Source organism: Hippocampus guttulatus, chromosome 1 (genome assembly GCF_054856545.1).
Source record: "Hippocampus guttulatus isolate MCC_2025c chromosome 1, RoL_Hgut_1.0, whole genome shotgun sequence".
NCBI lineage: Eukaryota > Metazoa > Chordata > Actinopteri > Syngnathiformes > Syngnathidae > Hippocampus > Hippocampus guttulatus.
The window spans coordinates 30,670,186-30,686,946 of NC_141261.1; the positions used below are offsets into that span (position 1 = coordinate 30,670,186).

At 42.4% G+C, this 16,761-nt stretch overlaps 1 protein-coding gene across 1 annotated transcript; it reads left to right on the top strand.

Moving 5' to 3' along the window:
- The first annotated feature begins 3,851 nt into the window (after positions 1-3,851).
- gckr (glucokinase (hexokinase 4) regulator) lies at positions 3,852-14,909 on the top strand. The gene is made up of 19 exons (XM_086126055.1): positions 3,852-3,975; positions 4,284-4,424; positions 4,501-4,569; positions 4,634-4,702; positions 7,032-7,105; positions 7,237-7,303; positions 7,392-7,445; positions 7,539-7,633; positions 8,003-8,108; positions 8,237-8,355; positions 9,655-9,753; positions 9,864-9,961; positions 10,097-10,173; positions 10,517-10,613; positions 10,697-10,797; positions 11,824-11,901; positions 11,980-12,120; positions 14,139-14,273; positions 14,339-14,909. The coding sequence occupies exons 1-19, from the start codon at positions 3,961-3,963 to the stop codon at positions 14,456-14,458; spliced, it is 1,755 nt and encodes a 584-aa protein (XP_085982181.1). The 5' UTR covers positions 3,852-3,960; the 3' UTR covers positions 14,459-14,909.
- Positions 14,910-16,761: the final 1,852 nt, after the last annotated feature.

Sequence of the window (16,761 nt, forward strand, 5' to 3'; positions counted from 1 at the left end):
CAGCCTGCCATGCATGTTTTTGGAATGTGGGAGGAAACCGGAGAAAACCCACGCAGGCCCGGGGAGAACATGCAAACTCCACACAGGGAGGCTGGAGCTGGAATCGAACCCGGTACCTCTGCACTGTGAAGCCGACGTGCTAACCACTGGACTACCGGGCCGCCCCTAAACAATATAGCAGTTCACAATCAACATTTCTTTGATAATATGACAAATAAACACAAAAATTTTCAATCAAATAGTTCGTACTCACCAGAGATGCAGATGCAGACTTCCTGTCTGTGCTCCTGCCAGTTTGCATCAACTAGCTCAAACGTTCTTTTCTGAAAGTGCCCCAAAGAATAATTTTCTGAGTTGAAACATACACGAGATCGTTCTTCCCAAGAATGCAAGTCTCTTTGTAAATTGTAAAGGCTGTGTACTTGTTAACTCACCCCCTGACTTTGATATATTTCTGTGATTGCAGCACGAAATGCAATCTCGAGATATTTCACTTGTCAAGCTTTCACAAGAACCAACCAATGCATCCTTGGTTTGGGTCAGCTGAGAAGAACAATGTTCGTATCCCGTGCATTCTTGTTTTGTTTTTACTTTCAATTGGAACAGTACTTGGGCCATGACTGATGACGTTTCAGGAGATCCCAAGGACGTAAGAACGGATCAGCACGCTTATCGAGATACGGCCAGTGGCACTGAAGAAAGCAGAGTCACCAGGATAGATAGTATATATAAATAAAGATGTTTTGCATTGTATAGGCTCACAAATTAGCTCATCAAAGGGACAGTGAAGGCATTTATACTTTGGGGATAAAGACATAATTGCAGTTGGTGTTAAAGTGGAGGATGCAGAACATATAGACTTTGATGGAAAAGGACACCCTGTGGTGACCCCTAGTGGGACAAGCCAAAAGGAAAAGAAGATGAAAAATGCATCTGCTTCTGATCGTGTTTGGCCTCGCAGAGAAGGCATGGGTCCCGGGCTGAGATGCTGCGGCTGAAGCGACCACAGAGTCATAGAAGCAGCTACTGAATGAGACATTCTCAACAATCGCTTCACTTTGACACATCCAATATGGCAGTGGTGTTGACTGCCTGCGGTAGTGGCTGAAACAGTGTGGACTTGGTGGAGCGTGACCATTCCTCTCATCAACCTCAACACACATTAACTGTACAGTACTGTACAGTCTGTGCGCGTGTGTGCGTGTGTGTGTGTGTGTGTGTGTGTGTGTGTGTGTGTGTGTGTGTGTGTGTGTGTGTGTGCATGTGTGTGTGTGAGAAAGAGAGAGAGAAAGAGAGAGAGAGAGAGAGAGAGAGAGAGAGAGAGAGAGAGAGATGAATGATTCTGTGCGTGTGTTAATGTGAAGGGTGACTGTTAGAAGATGATTCCTGATGAATGTCATGGCCAAAGTAATTACATAAAACTTCTGGAACAATATCTTAAGTAATTGCTTCTCCCTGTAAGCAAGTTATTCATTTTTTCCCCCTCTCAGCTTGCATTGGAGACAAGCCTTCTCACAGTTGTCATGGTAACTGTGGGTATGTAGTTGATGATCTTCTGTCTGCATGCTGGATCTAGGGAGTAGACCCCAAAAGATTTGTTTGAAAACAATGAGTTTAATTTCAGAGTCAATCTTTTCAATTGTATTTTCTTTTCTCCAAAATACTTGCAAATGTATTTCACGATACAAGTACCAAAATATGCATTTTCCAGTTCAGGGTCACTGGTAATGTTGTAAAGGTGACTTGTAAGTGAGATGTTGTTTACACCCTGGGCTGTCCATCTGCTAGTCAGAGGACGATCATGAACAGGCAACTATATGATTACAGGGTTTTGCATCACTTTTTCTCCTAAATGAATGACAATTTTGCTCCAAATCAAGACCACATCAACTGCTACATGCTGCTTATTGAATTGTGATGCTGTAGCAAAGGGAGGCTCCTAGGTTTCCCAATGACAAGTACATTTGACAAGATTAAAAGGACCGCCTCATTCTTGTTAGGAATCATCAGGAGTTTTAATCTGCTCCATATCTGTAGAAACACAAAAGATGCAATTAGTCAAATCTGAGAGGGGAAATCTTTGGAACTGATGGTACTCTGCATAAATGAAGATATTATCTGATGTCGGTGAAAAAGTTTGTTGATGCATCATTTAGAGCCCTGATTCTAAAAAAATGGGTCAGACTCCAAGAGGTATTGGTGGAAAGTTAGTCATAACTTACATGGCGTTCTCGGTTATGACGCGACCAACAAACGACATTCTAAGTTTTTGAATGGCACACAATGCACAAGAGAATTTGTGGTCTTGAAGCAAAAGAAAACATGCTCAGGCAGAGCCTCATCTGCATCATGAAGAGTAAACCATAAAAAAATAATAACAAAATATAACTGTTTTCAATTTGAAGTCTCTCGTGTGTGGGTTATTTTAATTATATATTTAATACAATATGCAGTATGGGCAAGAAGGGAAATAAAGCAACAAGCAGCCTCACAGGGTGTGAAATCCTTCACTAACTTGGTTGAGGTGTCTTATAATTAGTAAGGTATGTCTCTCTGGACCGTACCAGGTGTTCACTTGGCGCACATTCGCCAAGTGATGCACTGCAAATCTGCGTGCAGTGTCATGGCAGCAACATAAAACTGTTGACTGCAAGCTCTTACGCCTGTCAGCTGTTCAACTGAGGGGTAGGTGTGGGACTCATAGATTGAACTTCAAATGCTGTTTGGGCACGTGCTACACGAGACGGTTGGTCACCCGAGAATGAACATGCAGCTCGTCACTTTAGCTGCCTACACCTGCTTGAACCAACTATTTTTAAATACAGTAGCGTTAATGAACCAGATTGATCGTGTAGCCCATGTGACCACATCTATACTTCAAAGTACTGTAAAGATGTCAACATAATATGGAATCTTAATTATTGGCTAATTAATGTTATTTATTTTGAACAATATTAAACAGAAAACTCGAGTGACCAAGTTCATCCATCCATTATCTGATCCGCTCATCCTCATGAGGGTTGCGGGCTTGCTGAAGCCTTTCACAGCTGTCTTCGGGCAGCATGCGAGGTACACTGGTTGCCAGCTAATCGCAGGGCACACATAAGAAAAACAACCATTCATACTCACAATCACACTGAGGGACAATTTAAGAGTGTTCCATGAACCTGCCGGGCATGTTTTTGGAATGTGGGAGGAAACCGGAGTACCCGAAGAAAACCCACGCAGCCACGGAGAAAGCATGCAAAATCCACACAGAAAGGCCGGAGCTGGAATCGAACCCTGCACCTCTGCACTGTGAGGCTAACCAATCACCCACCGTTGCACCGCGGGTGGAAATCAATCATCTGAAAACATGGGAAGCACAGCACAGACCCAAAACATGAGACCAGCATTTTGCAAAATGGTTACATATGCATCCTAGCCTTTACTTTTGGACCGCACCGGACTGCTATTTAATTACATTTGTATCAATTTGTATTTTATTCTGTTTTAAAAAAGTGACTTGAATGTCTAAATGTAAATTGTATATAATGATATGTTTATTATTGTGGTTTTAGTTTACACTGGTGTTGAACTCAACTGTATCATCACATATTTTGCTTTTGTTTTGGCTGCATGGAAGGAGCAAAATATGATTACATACTGTGTTACTCTCTGTGCAGTTCAAAACCACCGCAAGCTGAACCCCCATTAATGAGCAGATTGTTAAATGAATTCCTCTCTGACAATTCTAGCATCGGATCTTATTAGATCATGCAGAAGGTGGACCTTGTTTTGTGATCAGTGAAAGAATAACAGCAATCTAACTCGACTGGACCTTTTTTCAAGCTTCCTTTTGCCACTCACATGTCAAAGGTCTGTTTGTGGACTTTGTGACTGCAGTGCGATCTGGGCACTGACGTTTCTCTATTGTAAGCCTAAGTAACGGAATTTGGCTGATCCAGTTTTTACTCTACGATGCTTGAATGGGAGGTAAGAATATTATTCAATCTCCACAGCAATGGCAAGATATTCATTCTAGTTTCTCTTTTTGTGTTAGTGATGGGATCTTAAGCAAAATAGGCCCAAATAAAAATTATGTGTGTGTGTGTGTGTGTATACACACTAACATGACTCGATGTAACTGTGTGTACGCACACACACACACACACACACACACACACACACACACACACACACACACACACACACACACACACGTGATATCATACCAAAAAAAAAAAAAATAACAACTAAAAAGCACATAAACTAACATGACCTGATGCAACTGTTGTCACCAGTCATCGGATTATGAGCCCTCACTTCCTGTTTCGGAGAAATCAAACCCCCTGACACGGGACATCGACCGAGCTTCACCCAGTCGCATTGTTCGGATGTTGCAGAACTGCGACGCCGAGATGTTTCGCAAAGAGACTTACCTGGTAAGTCAAGTAATGATACAGTATACAGTGTTGTAAGTCTTAGAACCGGTAGAAATGCATTCCAATGTTGTTTTAGACGCTTTTGTGTGACAAAGTGGTGAAAACCATGATGGACGTGGCTGAGATAGTGGAGCTCATTCTCAAGGTATCGCCCCACTTGTGTTCCTGTTTCATTTCTGTGACATTAAAGTGCACCCTTTGTTTCTTAGGAGCCAAAGGACAGCCTTGTTGTCTTGAGTGGCTGTGGAACGTCAGGTCGCCTGGCTTTCCTCGTGGCGGTAAAGCATCTAGTCAACATTTGTGGGAATGTTAACATTGCTATTGACTCGTTACAAATGAAAAATTCTGTACAGGCTGTAGAATATTGTTTATGGGGAACAGAGTCAAAAGGATCCAGGCATGAAGGAATTTCCTGTGACTTTTGTGTTTCAGTATTCTTGTGTTGAAATGTGATTTCTCTGAGTGTTCTGGCTTTGCCATCCAAGATCATCTGAAAACTTGCCTAAAGGCGCGAATGTAGAAATGGTTGCTTGTCTCTCCAGTTGTGTTCAGAATAATAGGATGTTTGAAAAAGCAAGTACAGTAGTTATTTTTCTCACGTACTGTTTTTTTTTTTGTTCATACTCCAAAATCCTTTGGGGCACTGTCCATTTTATTCCGATTCAAAACATTGAATTACAGATGTTATTCCTTTACATTAAAAGAACAAATTATATTAGGCTTTTCCAAAAAAAAAACAAAAAAAACGAGCAGTGTCCGCATTTTTAAAATATCTCCACTTAGAATTGAATGTATGCATTGCATGGCAATGAATGAGACGGAAGATGGCGGCCAATGCGCCAGTGTGCGTGGCAACCCTCCTGTTGCTTCGGCTTTGTTTCCCATTCACAGTGCTTGGTGCTATACTGACTGTGTGTTTGCTTGTTTACACACGCAATCTTTATTGCACTTACAACACAATGGAGGAAGTTTGGATGCATTTGAAGATAAGAAAAGGGAAAAGATGCTTTGCTGTGCCACATTTGTCCTGTCTGGAGGAAATCAATGCCTGGGTGACCATGAATCTTTAAAATTTCAATGAACAGAAAACACAAGTTATGATGTTCGGTCCTAGTGGCCCTTGTTCATCTCACCTTGTTGACCTTCGCCCCTGAGAGCCTTATCTAAAGCCAGCAGTCTTGAACTTGGGTCTTAAACTAGACCGCGGTTTTAAATTGGAACGTCAAATTGGCACTGTTGTAAAATCTAGCTTCTTTCATCTTAGGCATCAAAGGTAAATCCTCTCCTTTTCTCAACAGCACTGTGAAACAGTAATCAATGCCTTTGGTCCATGTCGGCTGGATTATGGTAATTCATTTTCTTTTGGAGTCAGCCAATCATCCCTCAAGCGTCTCCAGTTGCTCCAAAATGCTGCTGTCTGCCTTGAAACTGGTGCTCATTTGGGAGCACATAACTCCAACTCTGGCATCTCTTCCCTGTCTCTCTGTCCATTTGACAGCTCTTTTCCAGATTATTTGATTTGTTTTAAAACATTTTGAAATGATTTTGCCCCATCTCACCCCTCTGAGCTCCTCCATCCCTACGCACCTACCCATCTCAGGTCAGCAGACCAGATGCGACTGCAGGTACTGAGGACTTAGCAGAGTTCAAAATGAGCCTTTTCTGTTGCCAGTCCCTCTCTTTGGAATAACCTTCCGCTAAACATTAGGCAAACACACTCTCTGCCTATCTTTAAAACTCACCTTAAAAAAAAAAAATTATCCTTTGGCTTTTGGTATTAATGTATTGTTTTAGCAGTCTGTGCTATATTTTGACAGTTTTTCGCTTCATGTATACCACTTTGTCTGGAGTGGTGGTTGTTCTAAAGTACTTGATAAGTAAAGTTGAGTTGCGAATGTGTATACACAACTGAATGTGTGCCCCAGTCCAGGAAGTAACCTGTGTCCATCTCTTAATATCATAGCCCCTTGATGTGGGGCTCTCAAACTCATTTTCACTTCAGGTTTGGGGTGTACTGTACTCACTTTTGTTGCCAGCCATATAGACATTAACATTACCACTGTTATGCAAGCCACTGGTTACTTTACATTGCAGCAAAGTGTCATTACTCCAATATGAATAATGAAATATTTACACACAGAAAATGACACACAGTTTTATGACATACTGTATGTATTTAACAAGGGATTGGATTTTTAAACTAGCTTTAAACTACCAGTGGCTGTTGATTAATGTACGGTACGTTAAGGAAGGATGCCTGTGATAGTGTTTGTGTAAAAACTGAGGAGAAGTTACATTTGGTACCTTTTTTCTTCTCAAAAGGGAAACCATTTCAATTGAACAGGAAACATGAAGTAGACACATTTTATTCGCTTTAGTGGGCCACAAAAAATGATGTGGCACGCTAGTTCTGGCCACCGTGGATTGGAGTTTGACACCTCTCCTCAAGATGTACTAGCATGCTATCTTAGAATAGCAACCCGGTACTTTGGACTGTGATGGTTCTTTTATTTGGCATTTAATGTCCTCTGAGGGAAATGCAATTTCATTTTTGGAATTTCACAACGGAAGAGTTAGATTACCTCAAACTCGTATGCTTGTGTGTAGTCAGGGTTCAACAGAGCACTGAGGGAGATGAACCACAGTGAGGTCTATGCATACATCATTGCAGGAGGCGACAGGTGTGTGTTACACTCACTCACTCACTCACTCACTCACTCACTCACTCACTCACTCACTCACTCACTCACTCACTCACTCACTCACTCACTCACTCACTCACTCACATTGTTCACATCTTTAATATTTTAAGAGCGCTGTTTTCCTCCCAAGAGGCCCCAGAAGATGACCCCCACCTGGGCATGTCCTGTCTGAAGAAGGTCAAGAGTGTGACAGAAAATCTCTCCAAAGTATCTGTCTTCCTCTTTTACACAGAGTCATTGCATTTTTTCTTTTTAATGCCATTAGGTGTGTGAGGGGAAGAAGAGGGTCTTGTTCATCGGCATCTCCTGTGGACTCTCTGTGAGTATGACTTTTAAGGCATCCATCACAATGTTTAATAGATCTTGATTTTAGACCTTTTTTTGTTTGTAATTGATGTACCGGTACCTGTAGGCTCCATTTGTGGCAGGTCAGTTGGAGTTCTGTCTGCGGCACCCGGAGGTTTTCACTCCTGTTTTAGTTGGTTTTAACCCTGCACATCAGGCACGGTGCGTATGTATTCTATACACACACATTGGTCACATTACACATGACATTCCATATGAGAGTCGTATCAGAACTTCTGCAAAAGGCAACAATGTACGTTAATGCTAAGTTTTGACACTTTCAGAGGTGTAATATTTCAACAATATGTTGATAATTGTTCATTTTGTTGTTGTATAGAGTGCACTGTAACATACTGTGAGTTTTTCCTGGTATTTAACTAACATATTTAGTTACATGCGTGAGGCTGAGTCTCATATGCATGCTATGGCTCTGTCCTTCCCTTATGTAGATGTACCACATCAGTGTCTGGGCACTGTCTAACTTTGTAGTAGCACATCTTTATGTGTGATTGTGACATAATCTCTGTACAGGAATGAGCTGACACCAAACTGCACGTTCACTTTCCTGAGTGTGGTCCAAAGAATGCAGGTCCTTGCCAACACTCGAAAAGCCTTCCTCATCAACCCATCAGTTGGGGTGAGGGGTCAACACTGGTATTGATTAATTAATCACGTTCTCAGAATTAGACGAGTTAGTGTGTGTGTGTGCGTGTGTGTGTATGTGTGCATGCGCTCCCCCTGTGCCTTGTTTATGTTTGAGTTTAGCCGGAGGCCATCAGTGGTTCTTCCAGGATGAAAGGAGGCAGCGCCACTAAGATGCTCCTGGAGGTGATCCTGTGTTCTGCTCACGCTGCCGCTTTCTCACGTGCAGCCACCACACACCAGTAAGTGACTGTTAAGCCACTGCCATTGCTTTGCTGCTGCGCCTCAGCAAACTACAACCCCAGTTATAAACATATTAAAGTGACCGAAGTGCCAGTGTCAATTAAATCACACTATGTAGTAAAGGCCAATTCCTTTGTCTCTTTTTTTTAATGCAGCCCTTGTACTGGGTCTATTATTCTAGTCGCAGTGGACCTAATGTGAGTGAGATAAGGACTAAACTATGAAATAATTGGGCAGTGTAGCTCATCTGGAAGCACAGTGAGTCGTGGACAAAAAAATTATTTGAAACAATCTGTGCTGAAGTAACGGAACACTGCTCTCAGTCTGGTCATTCTCTTTGCATGCCTGCATGTGTGTGATCATGTTCTCTGTGGAGTGTGCAACACAAATAATACACAGCGTGAATTGAATTTCCCCTTGAAGCATGACAATAAGGGTCACGTGTCAAAATCATAAAAATAAGGGGTCAATAAATTCTAGAAAATACACAATACAGGAAATAGAGACTTATTGCAGTGTTAGAAAAAAACAATAACAACAACAAAAAGACATCATTTTCGGTTGTGTTATGTGCTGTGCATTAATCACACGTCCTGACAGGCATATCATTGAAATGTGACAAAAGCATGACCTTTAGGCTGCAACCTAAAGCAGCCTCATAGGACCAAGTGATGTGGCTACCTCAAGCAGTGTCGTGGGAGTCTCATTCTGATTCATTCTTTATAACAACTAGTTCTAGTTTTCGTTTCCATTTTTATCCCGTCTTTAATGTTTCATGGAAAGGTCTCACGAAAGAGAGGGAAGAAGGACTTCTTGGTGAGGTTGTTTGTACCGTGAGAATTGTTCATGCCATCTACCGAAAAAATGCACACCGGAAAATGGATACAATCTGTGAATTAAATCTCTCGAATCAAATTAAAGGTGAGAACAATTTGTTGTTGTGCTACTGACCTCTAGTGGTCAGGATGTTAGGCAGTGTCGTAGTCCTTTATTAAATCCTAACACATAATGTTTGGATAACAAATCTCACGGACACAGCACCAAACAGCAAGGTGGCAAAGGTGGATCTCACAGGTTAATTGCTATCTAGTGGGAGAGTATTTAACTCTTCTGCCCGTCAAGGTATATCACTTGCACAGATGAACAAAGATGCATTATTGGGAGCAAACAATACAACTGTGACATTGAACTATTTTCCATGACATGTCTGAGTATCTCAAATTGCACCCAAATGATTGAGAATCACCGTTGTTTTTACGTGTTGACAAGATTGCGTGTCTGTTTCGTTTTTCTGTAAGGGTCATCTTGCAGCACCTGGAAGCTTATGAAAAAACTGTCGAGGTCACATACGCTCAGAGTACGGCCATAGCTGGTTTGGTGACTACTGCTGGGCAGAGGTCAGTCAAGTCAGTCAAGCACAACTGTTCTCTGACTAGCATAAACAACTGTGAATGCCCAAATGATAAGAAATATCTGGCTGCATTCAGGATGTTTGTTCGTGTTACAGTTTACTCTGTAAGAAACGTGTATGTTACCTGGGGTGGGGCAGCCTGGCTGTGCTGGGCCTCATTGATGCCAGTGAATGTGAGCCAACGTTTGGGGCAGGTGAGCAGCAGTGCCACAGTCAAGTATTATAACGGTGATCATAAATGTGTTGCAATGATTTGGATTTTGGAAAACAGTCTGCATGCTACTTATTGTCTTTTTTATTGCGTGTGTGTGTGTGTGTGTGTGTCATAGCTTACGGGGATATTCAAGCTTTCATAAGTGGAGGATACAGAGCGCTCAACAACGCTGAAGGTTCCATTGCTTTGCTGGTATATATGAGGGGCAACTTTTGCGGGATTCACTTTACCCCCCTCACAATTGAATGGCATAGTCCAAAATTGATGTACCAATCCTCTAGTCAAACTGTACATAGTCTTAAAAATAAACACAAGGTATAATCCAATACAATGTAATGTCGTGTGGCAGGAAAATCACACGGTTGGAGAGATTTAACATTTCATCATGCCTTGGGGAATTATGTGAGTTTTATGAAGGCGTAAAAGACGTGAAATCCTGTTAAGTCAAATTCCAGTGAAATCTTATTCTGAAGTGTCATGACGCCACATCATTGACGAGGATAATCACAGACATTTCTGTACTTTCTTGATTTAGGGTCCCCAGTTTTGCATTGCGCATGAAGACTTTTTGCTTCACGTCCTACCCACTCTCGATGAACAAGACACTGTCATTCTCATCTACACACAAACTGGTGAGGGACTAAGCCGGAGCTTGACTGCGGTCCGTCGCTCGCCTCACATTCTCTTCGTTCATCCCGATTTCTTCTTTTCTCAGACAATATCACTGAAGTGATGAATGTTGCCTACCGAGTGAGGGAAAAGATGTCTAACCTCCATGCTATTTATCACCAGGCGGATGGAGACGATGACGATCAGGTTGGTTTCCCACCCGACATAATATTGCATTTACTGACATACAGCATGCACTCCACACCGTATCCGCCCACAGATCTCGCTGCCTCCCGGCTCCTCTCTGCTTACACTGCACATTACGGCCTTATGTAGTTCAAGCAACTTAGTTCCCTTTAGCTAAAAGAGGCACACGTTTTTCAAATTTAAACTGCACTATAGTGGTCACCTTATCCATTTTGTATTTATATTGCACTTAATTGAACGGTGTTTGTTTTTTTCTTCTTTCTACCCACAATCTTACTGCTGTAGACTGTAAATTTCCCCAGTGTGGGACAAATAAAGGATATCTTATCTTAAATCTTAACTCTTAAAGTGTAGGTATACCCACTTTTCTACTGACATGATTGCCTACTGTACCTATTTTGTCTGGCTTTCTACCTATCTGCACTGAAAAAAAAGGTGTATTGAATTTACTCAATTTTATTTTATCAGGCAGTTGCACAAAATAAAATAATCTGTCTCCAGATACGTTTTAAGTACATTCATCGTCGACTTTAAACGTGTATCTGCTTCCAAATGGTGCTATATTTCGCACAACCACTTGATAAAATCCTATCGAGTAAGTTCAACCAAAAAACATTGAACAGTGTAGCTGTCCAACCTTTCTGACTAGCTGTAACCCTACAATCCTACCTAACAACAGACCAACTTAACTACTCACCCATCTTTGTACCTACTGACCTACCTTCCAAACTACCCACCTGCCTAACTTTTCTAGCCACCAATCACCCAACGGAGCTGCCCATCGACACTTTTACATCCCTTTCCTTGATAATACTTGCCAATCAAGCACCCTACTAACCTTACCTATTTACCCAATGTACCTAATCTACTCGACCAGTACTAATGCTACCTGTCTGCCTACCTACCTACCTACAGCAGGCTAAATACTGTACCTCCCTGCCCTCCTGCCTACCCTAGCTTTAAATGATTCCTTAACAATCTTTCTACCTTAATATCCACCATTCAGTTCTTTTTTTTTCTTTGCAGGATGACATAAATAGATTGTGTATGTCCACGTTAACATTTTCTTGGCCATCGCCTTCTTCTGGAAGTCTACAGCACATGGTACTCACTCACTCACTCACTCACTCACTCACTCACTCACTCACTCACTCACTCACTCACTCTTCTGTTGTGCGGCAGTGGGAGCTGTCCACCAAATTGGTGCTGAATGCTGTGAGCACGGGAGCGCACATCCTAAAGGGCAAGGTTTTCCACAACTACATGATCGACGTGCAAGTCACAAACAGCAAACTTTACCGCCGAGCCACACGTTTAATCCAGGTATCAAATTGCATCAACAAACGCACATTAACATGTTTAATGTTGATCAAATGACTGTGAGTCTGGTTAAGGTGTACACTTATTTTGTCTAGGGTTTGTTCATGTATTTACTGTGGTTGGGACTCGATTTAAAAAAGTGTAATTATTTTCTGGCTTTGTATTTAATAAATTTTGATTAAATGCATTTTATTTCTTCAAACATTGTTTGTCCTAAAAGGCAAACATTCTTAATTTAAATGGAACTCAGTGGACAAATGAATAAAATATCCATCCATCCATTTTCAACACCGCTTTTCCTGAAGAGGCTCACGGGAAGATGCTGGAGTCTATCCCAGCCGACTTCGGCTGAAGACAGACTACACCATGAATTGGTCGCCAGTCAGTCACAGAGCACATATTGAGACAAATGACCATTCACACCCACATCCACACTGTCACACAGTGGGAACCGACCCCACTCTGCCCGCATACAAGTCAGGCGAGTGTACCATCAGCGACTTATTAAAATAATAGACACAAATATCTTTAACTCTGTAAAAATGCATTTAATGTCAAAAACAGCCCGCAGAAAAATAGTAAAAATCATCGGCCAGAACTGAACAGAACAACATTTAAATGCAATTCTAGGACTTTTTTTTCTGAACAATATTGCCAGTAAATGGTTTTTGCGTGACAGTGGAAAGATTGGCATGCATCACTCTGTATCACATTTTCTAAACCTTTATCTTCTACCACGAATTGTGGCCTCCACTGTTCTCAGGAATCCACTTTGCACGTGAATTTGCAAGGTTGTCCAATGTTGACAGACAAATGTTGGTCCTGAAGCGAGTCATTTGATTTGCTTCAAATTGGTACCGGTACTCTGAATGCGAGCGTGAGCAGCTCCAGAGTGTTTTCTGTGTTCGCTGCGTCATGCATTCATATTCAGCCAGTGGCGTGAAAAAAAATCACGGTGTAACTGGTGCAAAATGCACCAAGGCCCAGACGGCGTTAGGAGCCTATGGACTATTTCAGAAGGGGGAAAAAAACAGCTGTCAAGAATTCCCACAGACCCCTGACTCTGTAAATAGAATAGCGGGTCAGTCACATTAAATGATCATTTGGCCAATTACCCATCAGTCACTGTTGCAGCAACTGCTCTGTTCATACATCAAGGATGATATGATTTTACACTCCTGATGCCAAAGTTATACAATAGCAACTGGCTCATGTAGTAGCCCCGAATTCCCTGAAGACAAAAAAAAACAAAACAAGGAAGAATACTATTAAATGACTGCTGAGCACAAGATAAGCTTCTAATGTGTCGGGGACAGTTTCTTTTTGTGATGAAGTGGAATTAATGGAATAACTTAGTGGGGGACGGCCCGGTAGTCCAGTGGTTAGCACGTCGGCTTCACATTGCAGAGCTACCGGGTTCGATTCCGGCTCCGGCCTCCCTGTGTGGAGTTTGCATGTTCTCCCCGGGCCTGTGTGGGTTTTCTCCGGGTGCTCCAGTTTCCTCCCACATTCCAAAAACATGCGTGGCAGGCTGATTGAACACTCTAAATTGTCCCGAGGTGTGAATGTGAGCGTGGATGGTTGTTCGTCTCTGTGTGCCCTGCGATTGGCTGGCAACCGATTAAGGGTGTCCCCCGCCTACTGCCCGGAGACAGCTGGGATAGGCTCCAGCACCCCCTGCGACCCTAGTGAGAATCAAGCGGTTCGGAAGATGAACGAATGAATGAATGAACTTAGTGGGGTTTTTTTGGTGCCACAATGAGCCTTTTGCATGTATTCAAACATGTAAAATATAATGTATTGGAGAACAGTTGTGGTCATATCGTTCATGTTCAATATACAAATGATGACATTAAAAAAGGCATCCAGCCCTGCAAATATGGTGACAAGAGCAGTTCTCTGTAAACACAGTTGTGTTAAGTGAGAATCTGATGGGAGTCATCCTAACCTTGGTATACAAAACAAATTACTCTGGTTTGAGTATATGCGACAACAGTAATGGCCCCAACGTCTTGCACTAGAAATTGTCTGGTCATCCCGAGGCCCAGTGTGAGGCGGCTCTCCTGAAGGCTATCTACCAGGTGGACCACCTGACTGAGGACATGACCTCTGGTCACATGGCCACACACATAGCCAATGGCAGAGAAAGGACAAAGGTAAATGGATGACGGAAGACAAGATGACTGTCGCATGGCGTACTTCCTCCCTTTCTTGTGAGCAGGTAGTGCCTCTGACCTTGGTCTCACTGCTGACTGGTTGCTCTCTCGAGGATGCGAGTTCTCGCCTGGATTTGCAGCCAATCATACGGAAGGCTGTGGAGGCACTAATGTCCAAGATATAATATTCTGTAACAACTTACAGGAGACATTTTTCTGTCCATAAATTTGTACCAATGAAGATGAGGACCCTCATTTTGTCATCTATTTTTTTAGTTTATCTTTATGCGCCTCAAATGGATTTAATGTATTTGATTGTTTTTTTAAAGTTTTTTTCTGTGCTTTATCCGCATGCATTGAAACATTTGAATGGGTATTCAGATCTACTGTGCTTCAGCGCGGATCATTATCATACAGATGTATTGCATTGCATTGTATATGATAGTCTTGTAGCCTTTACCCAGAGTGTGTTTGTCGTGTTATTTTCTTTCTAATCTCCCGAGACAACTCTCCTGTGGTCCTGTGGTCTATGTTTAGCGTGGTACAGGTCAGTGACTAATGTCTCCCTTTAAATTGGCTTACTGACTGATTACAAGTTTGAAGACACCTGTCATGCTAATGCCCGGGAACAGTTTGGGGTGGGGGCGGGGGGGGGGGGGGATCTGTTCAGTTAGATTTTTATGCTGATTAAAACTAAAATGCATCCTGATTCCAAAATTGCATTTTTTTTTAGCATGTCAATTTTTTTTCACCACACCTTAGCTTCGAGATCAGCAAAATTCCAATAATTAGCTATAAGACTGTGTAAGAAGAGCTAATTGCGATTGGACTCATCGAGAGCTGTGTGGCAACTTGTTTATGCAGTCACATTTGATAAAGTGGGCTGAGAAGTGTGTACAGCTCCCAATTGTGCAGTACCATCAATATTTGCAAACAGACAGCTAGCATGGTTCGTATTTCGTGACGCCCATCCCTGTCAAGTGAAAACAAATGTCTTGTAAATTTGTCACGCCACAGAGGAGTCCACGAAATGCGTTGAAACCTGGCCCACTCAACCGTCAAATGTCAGTCAAACGTCACTATATTTAGCATCTTTCTTATGCCTCAATGTCTAAACACGTCTGACTTGGTTGATATCAAAACCAGTAAATCAGTGGTGTGACCTCAATTTACCTGAAGCAACGCATGCATCATTTCCTTCACATGAAGTTGACCACTGTTGATTGTGGTCCACGGTATGCTGATCCACTCCTCTTCGATCGCTTTGCAAAGTTGACAGATAGTGGCACGAACCGGAACATTTTGCTTTTTGTGCCAAACTAGAGCATCCCAAACATGCTTAACGGTTGACATGTCTGGTGAATATGCCGACCATACAGGAAGTGGAGTGTTCAGGTTCCCATCATTGTATCTCTGCATTCAAAAGGCCCTCAATAAAAGGCACGTGTGTTCGTTGTCCATAACACTCTGCCTGTCGATAACATAACCCCAGCGCGGCCATGGGCCACTTCATCCAAACCTGCGACATCGGCAAAACGCTCACCACTTAACATCATATTCGCTGTCTGCCATCTGACCTGTTCAGAGAAAACCGGAATTAATCCGTGAAGTGAATGCCACCCCAAAGTGCCAGATGCCATCAAATGTGAGCATTTGACCACTTGAGCCAGTTACGACAACGACCTGCAGTCAGGTGTCCTCGCGATGAGGACACGCATGGCTATGAGCTTCCCTGCGGCGGATCAGGAATCCTTTGGTTACGAAAACATTTGTTGCAGCAGCAGTTCAGGTGGCTTCTCTGAGACACAGAGGTGCTGGATGTGCAGGTCTCGGTTGCGAGGCCAGTTGGATGCTGCATTCTGTGACACGGCTTTGGAGACAGCTTATAAAAAATCAATTCAATTCTACCGCAGCAGTTTGGGTTTACTGTCCTGATGGGTCAGCATGTCAAATGCATGTTCCTTTCAAAATCTAAAGCAGTGTGCTGTATGATGAAACTGCACATTTTAAAGTGGCTTTTTACAGCCCATGACACACCATTAATGAAAAGCCTGCCCTTTCGAACTGTTCATGACAGCAGCACAAGCCTATACCAGTGCAAGCTATATACAGTATTATTCCAAGATCCTTTAGAAGTTGAGCATTGGAAACGGGTTTTTTTTTTTGTTCAAATTAAGTAAAAAATAACATATTGTGGATTGTTTTTTGTTGCATTAACCCTTTCGGGGACAGTGGTTACTACAGTGGACAGCGTATTGTGTTATGAGGTTAGATGGTGCATGAAAGGGTTGATATGATATTCAGGCGTTCATCACTTTAGGTATTTTGGGCAAACCGATGGGTACACCAACAGCCGACTCTTCTGACCCCCTCTTCAAGCTCAGACGCCGAGCCACATACAGAACATCTCTGCAGAGCTAGCATGGAGACGATCCACCTGAGTATGGCCTCGGTTCTATGGATCCACACTCGTACTGTATAACCATGG

Coding starts and splice junctions, on each gene's coding strand:
- gckr (XM_086126055.1), top strand. Junction 4,703..7,031: donor GCCTGGCTTTCCTCGTGGCG/GTAAAGCATCTA, acceptor GCTTGTGTGTAG/TCAGGGTTCAACAGAGCACT. Junction 10,614..10,696: donor TCTCATCTACACACAAACTG/GTGAGGGACTAA, acceptor TTCTTTTCTCAG/ACAATATCACTGAAGTGATG.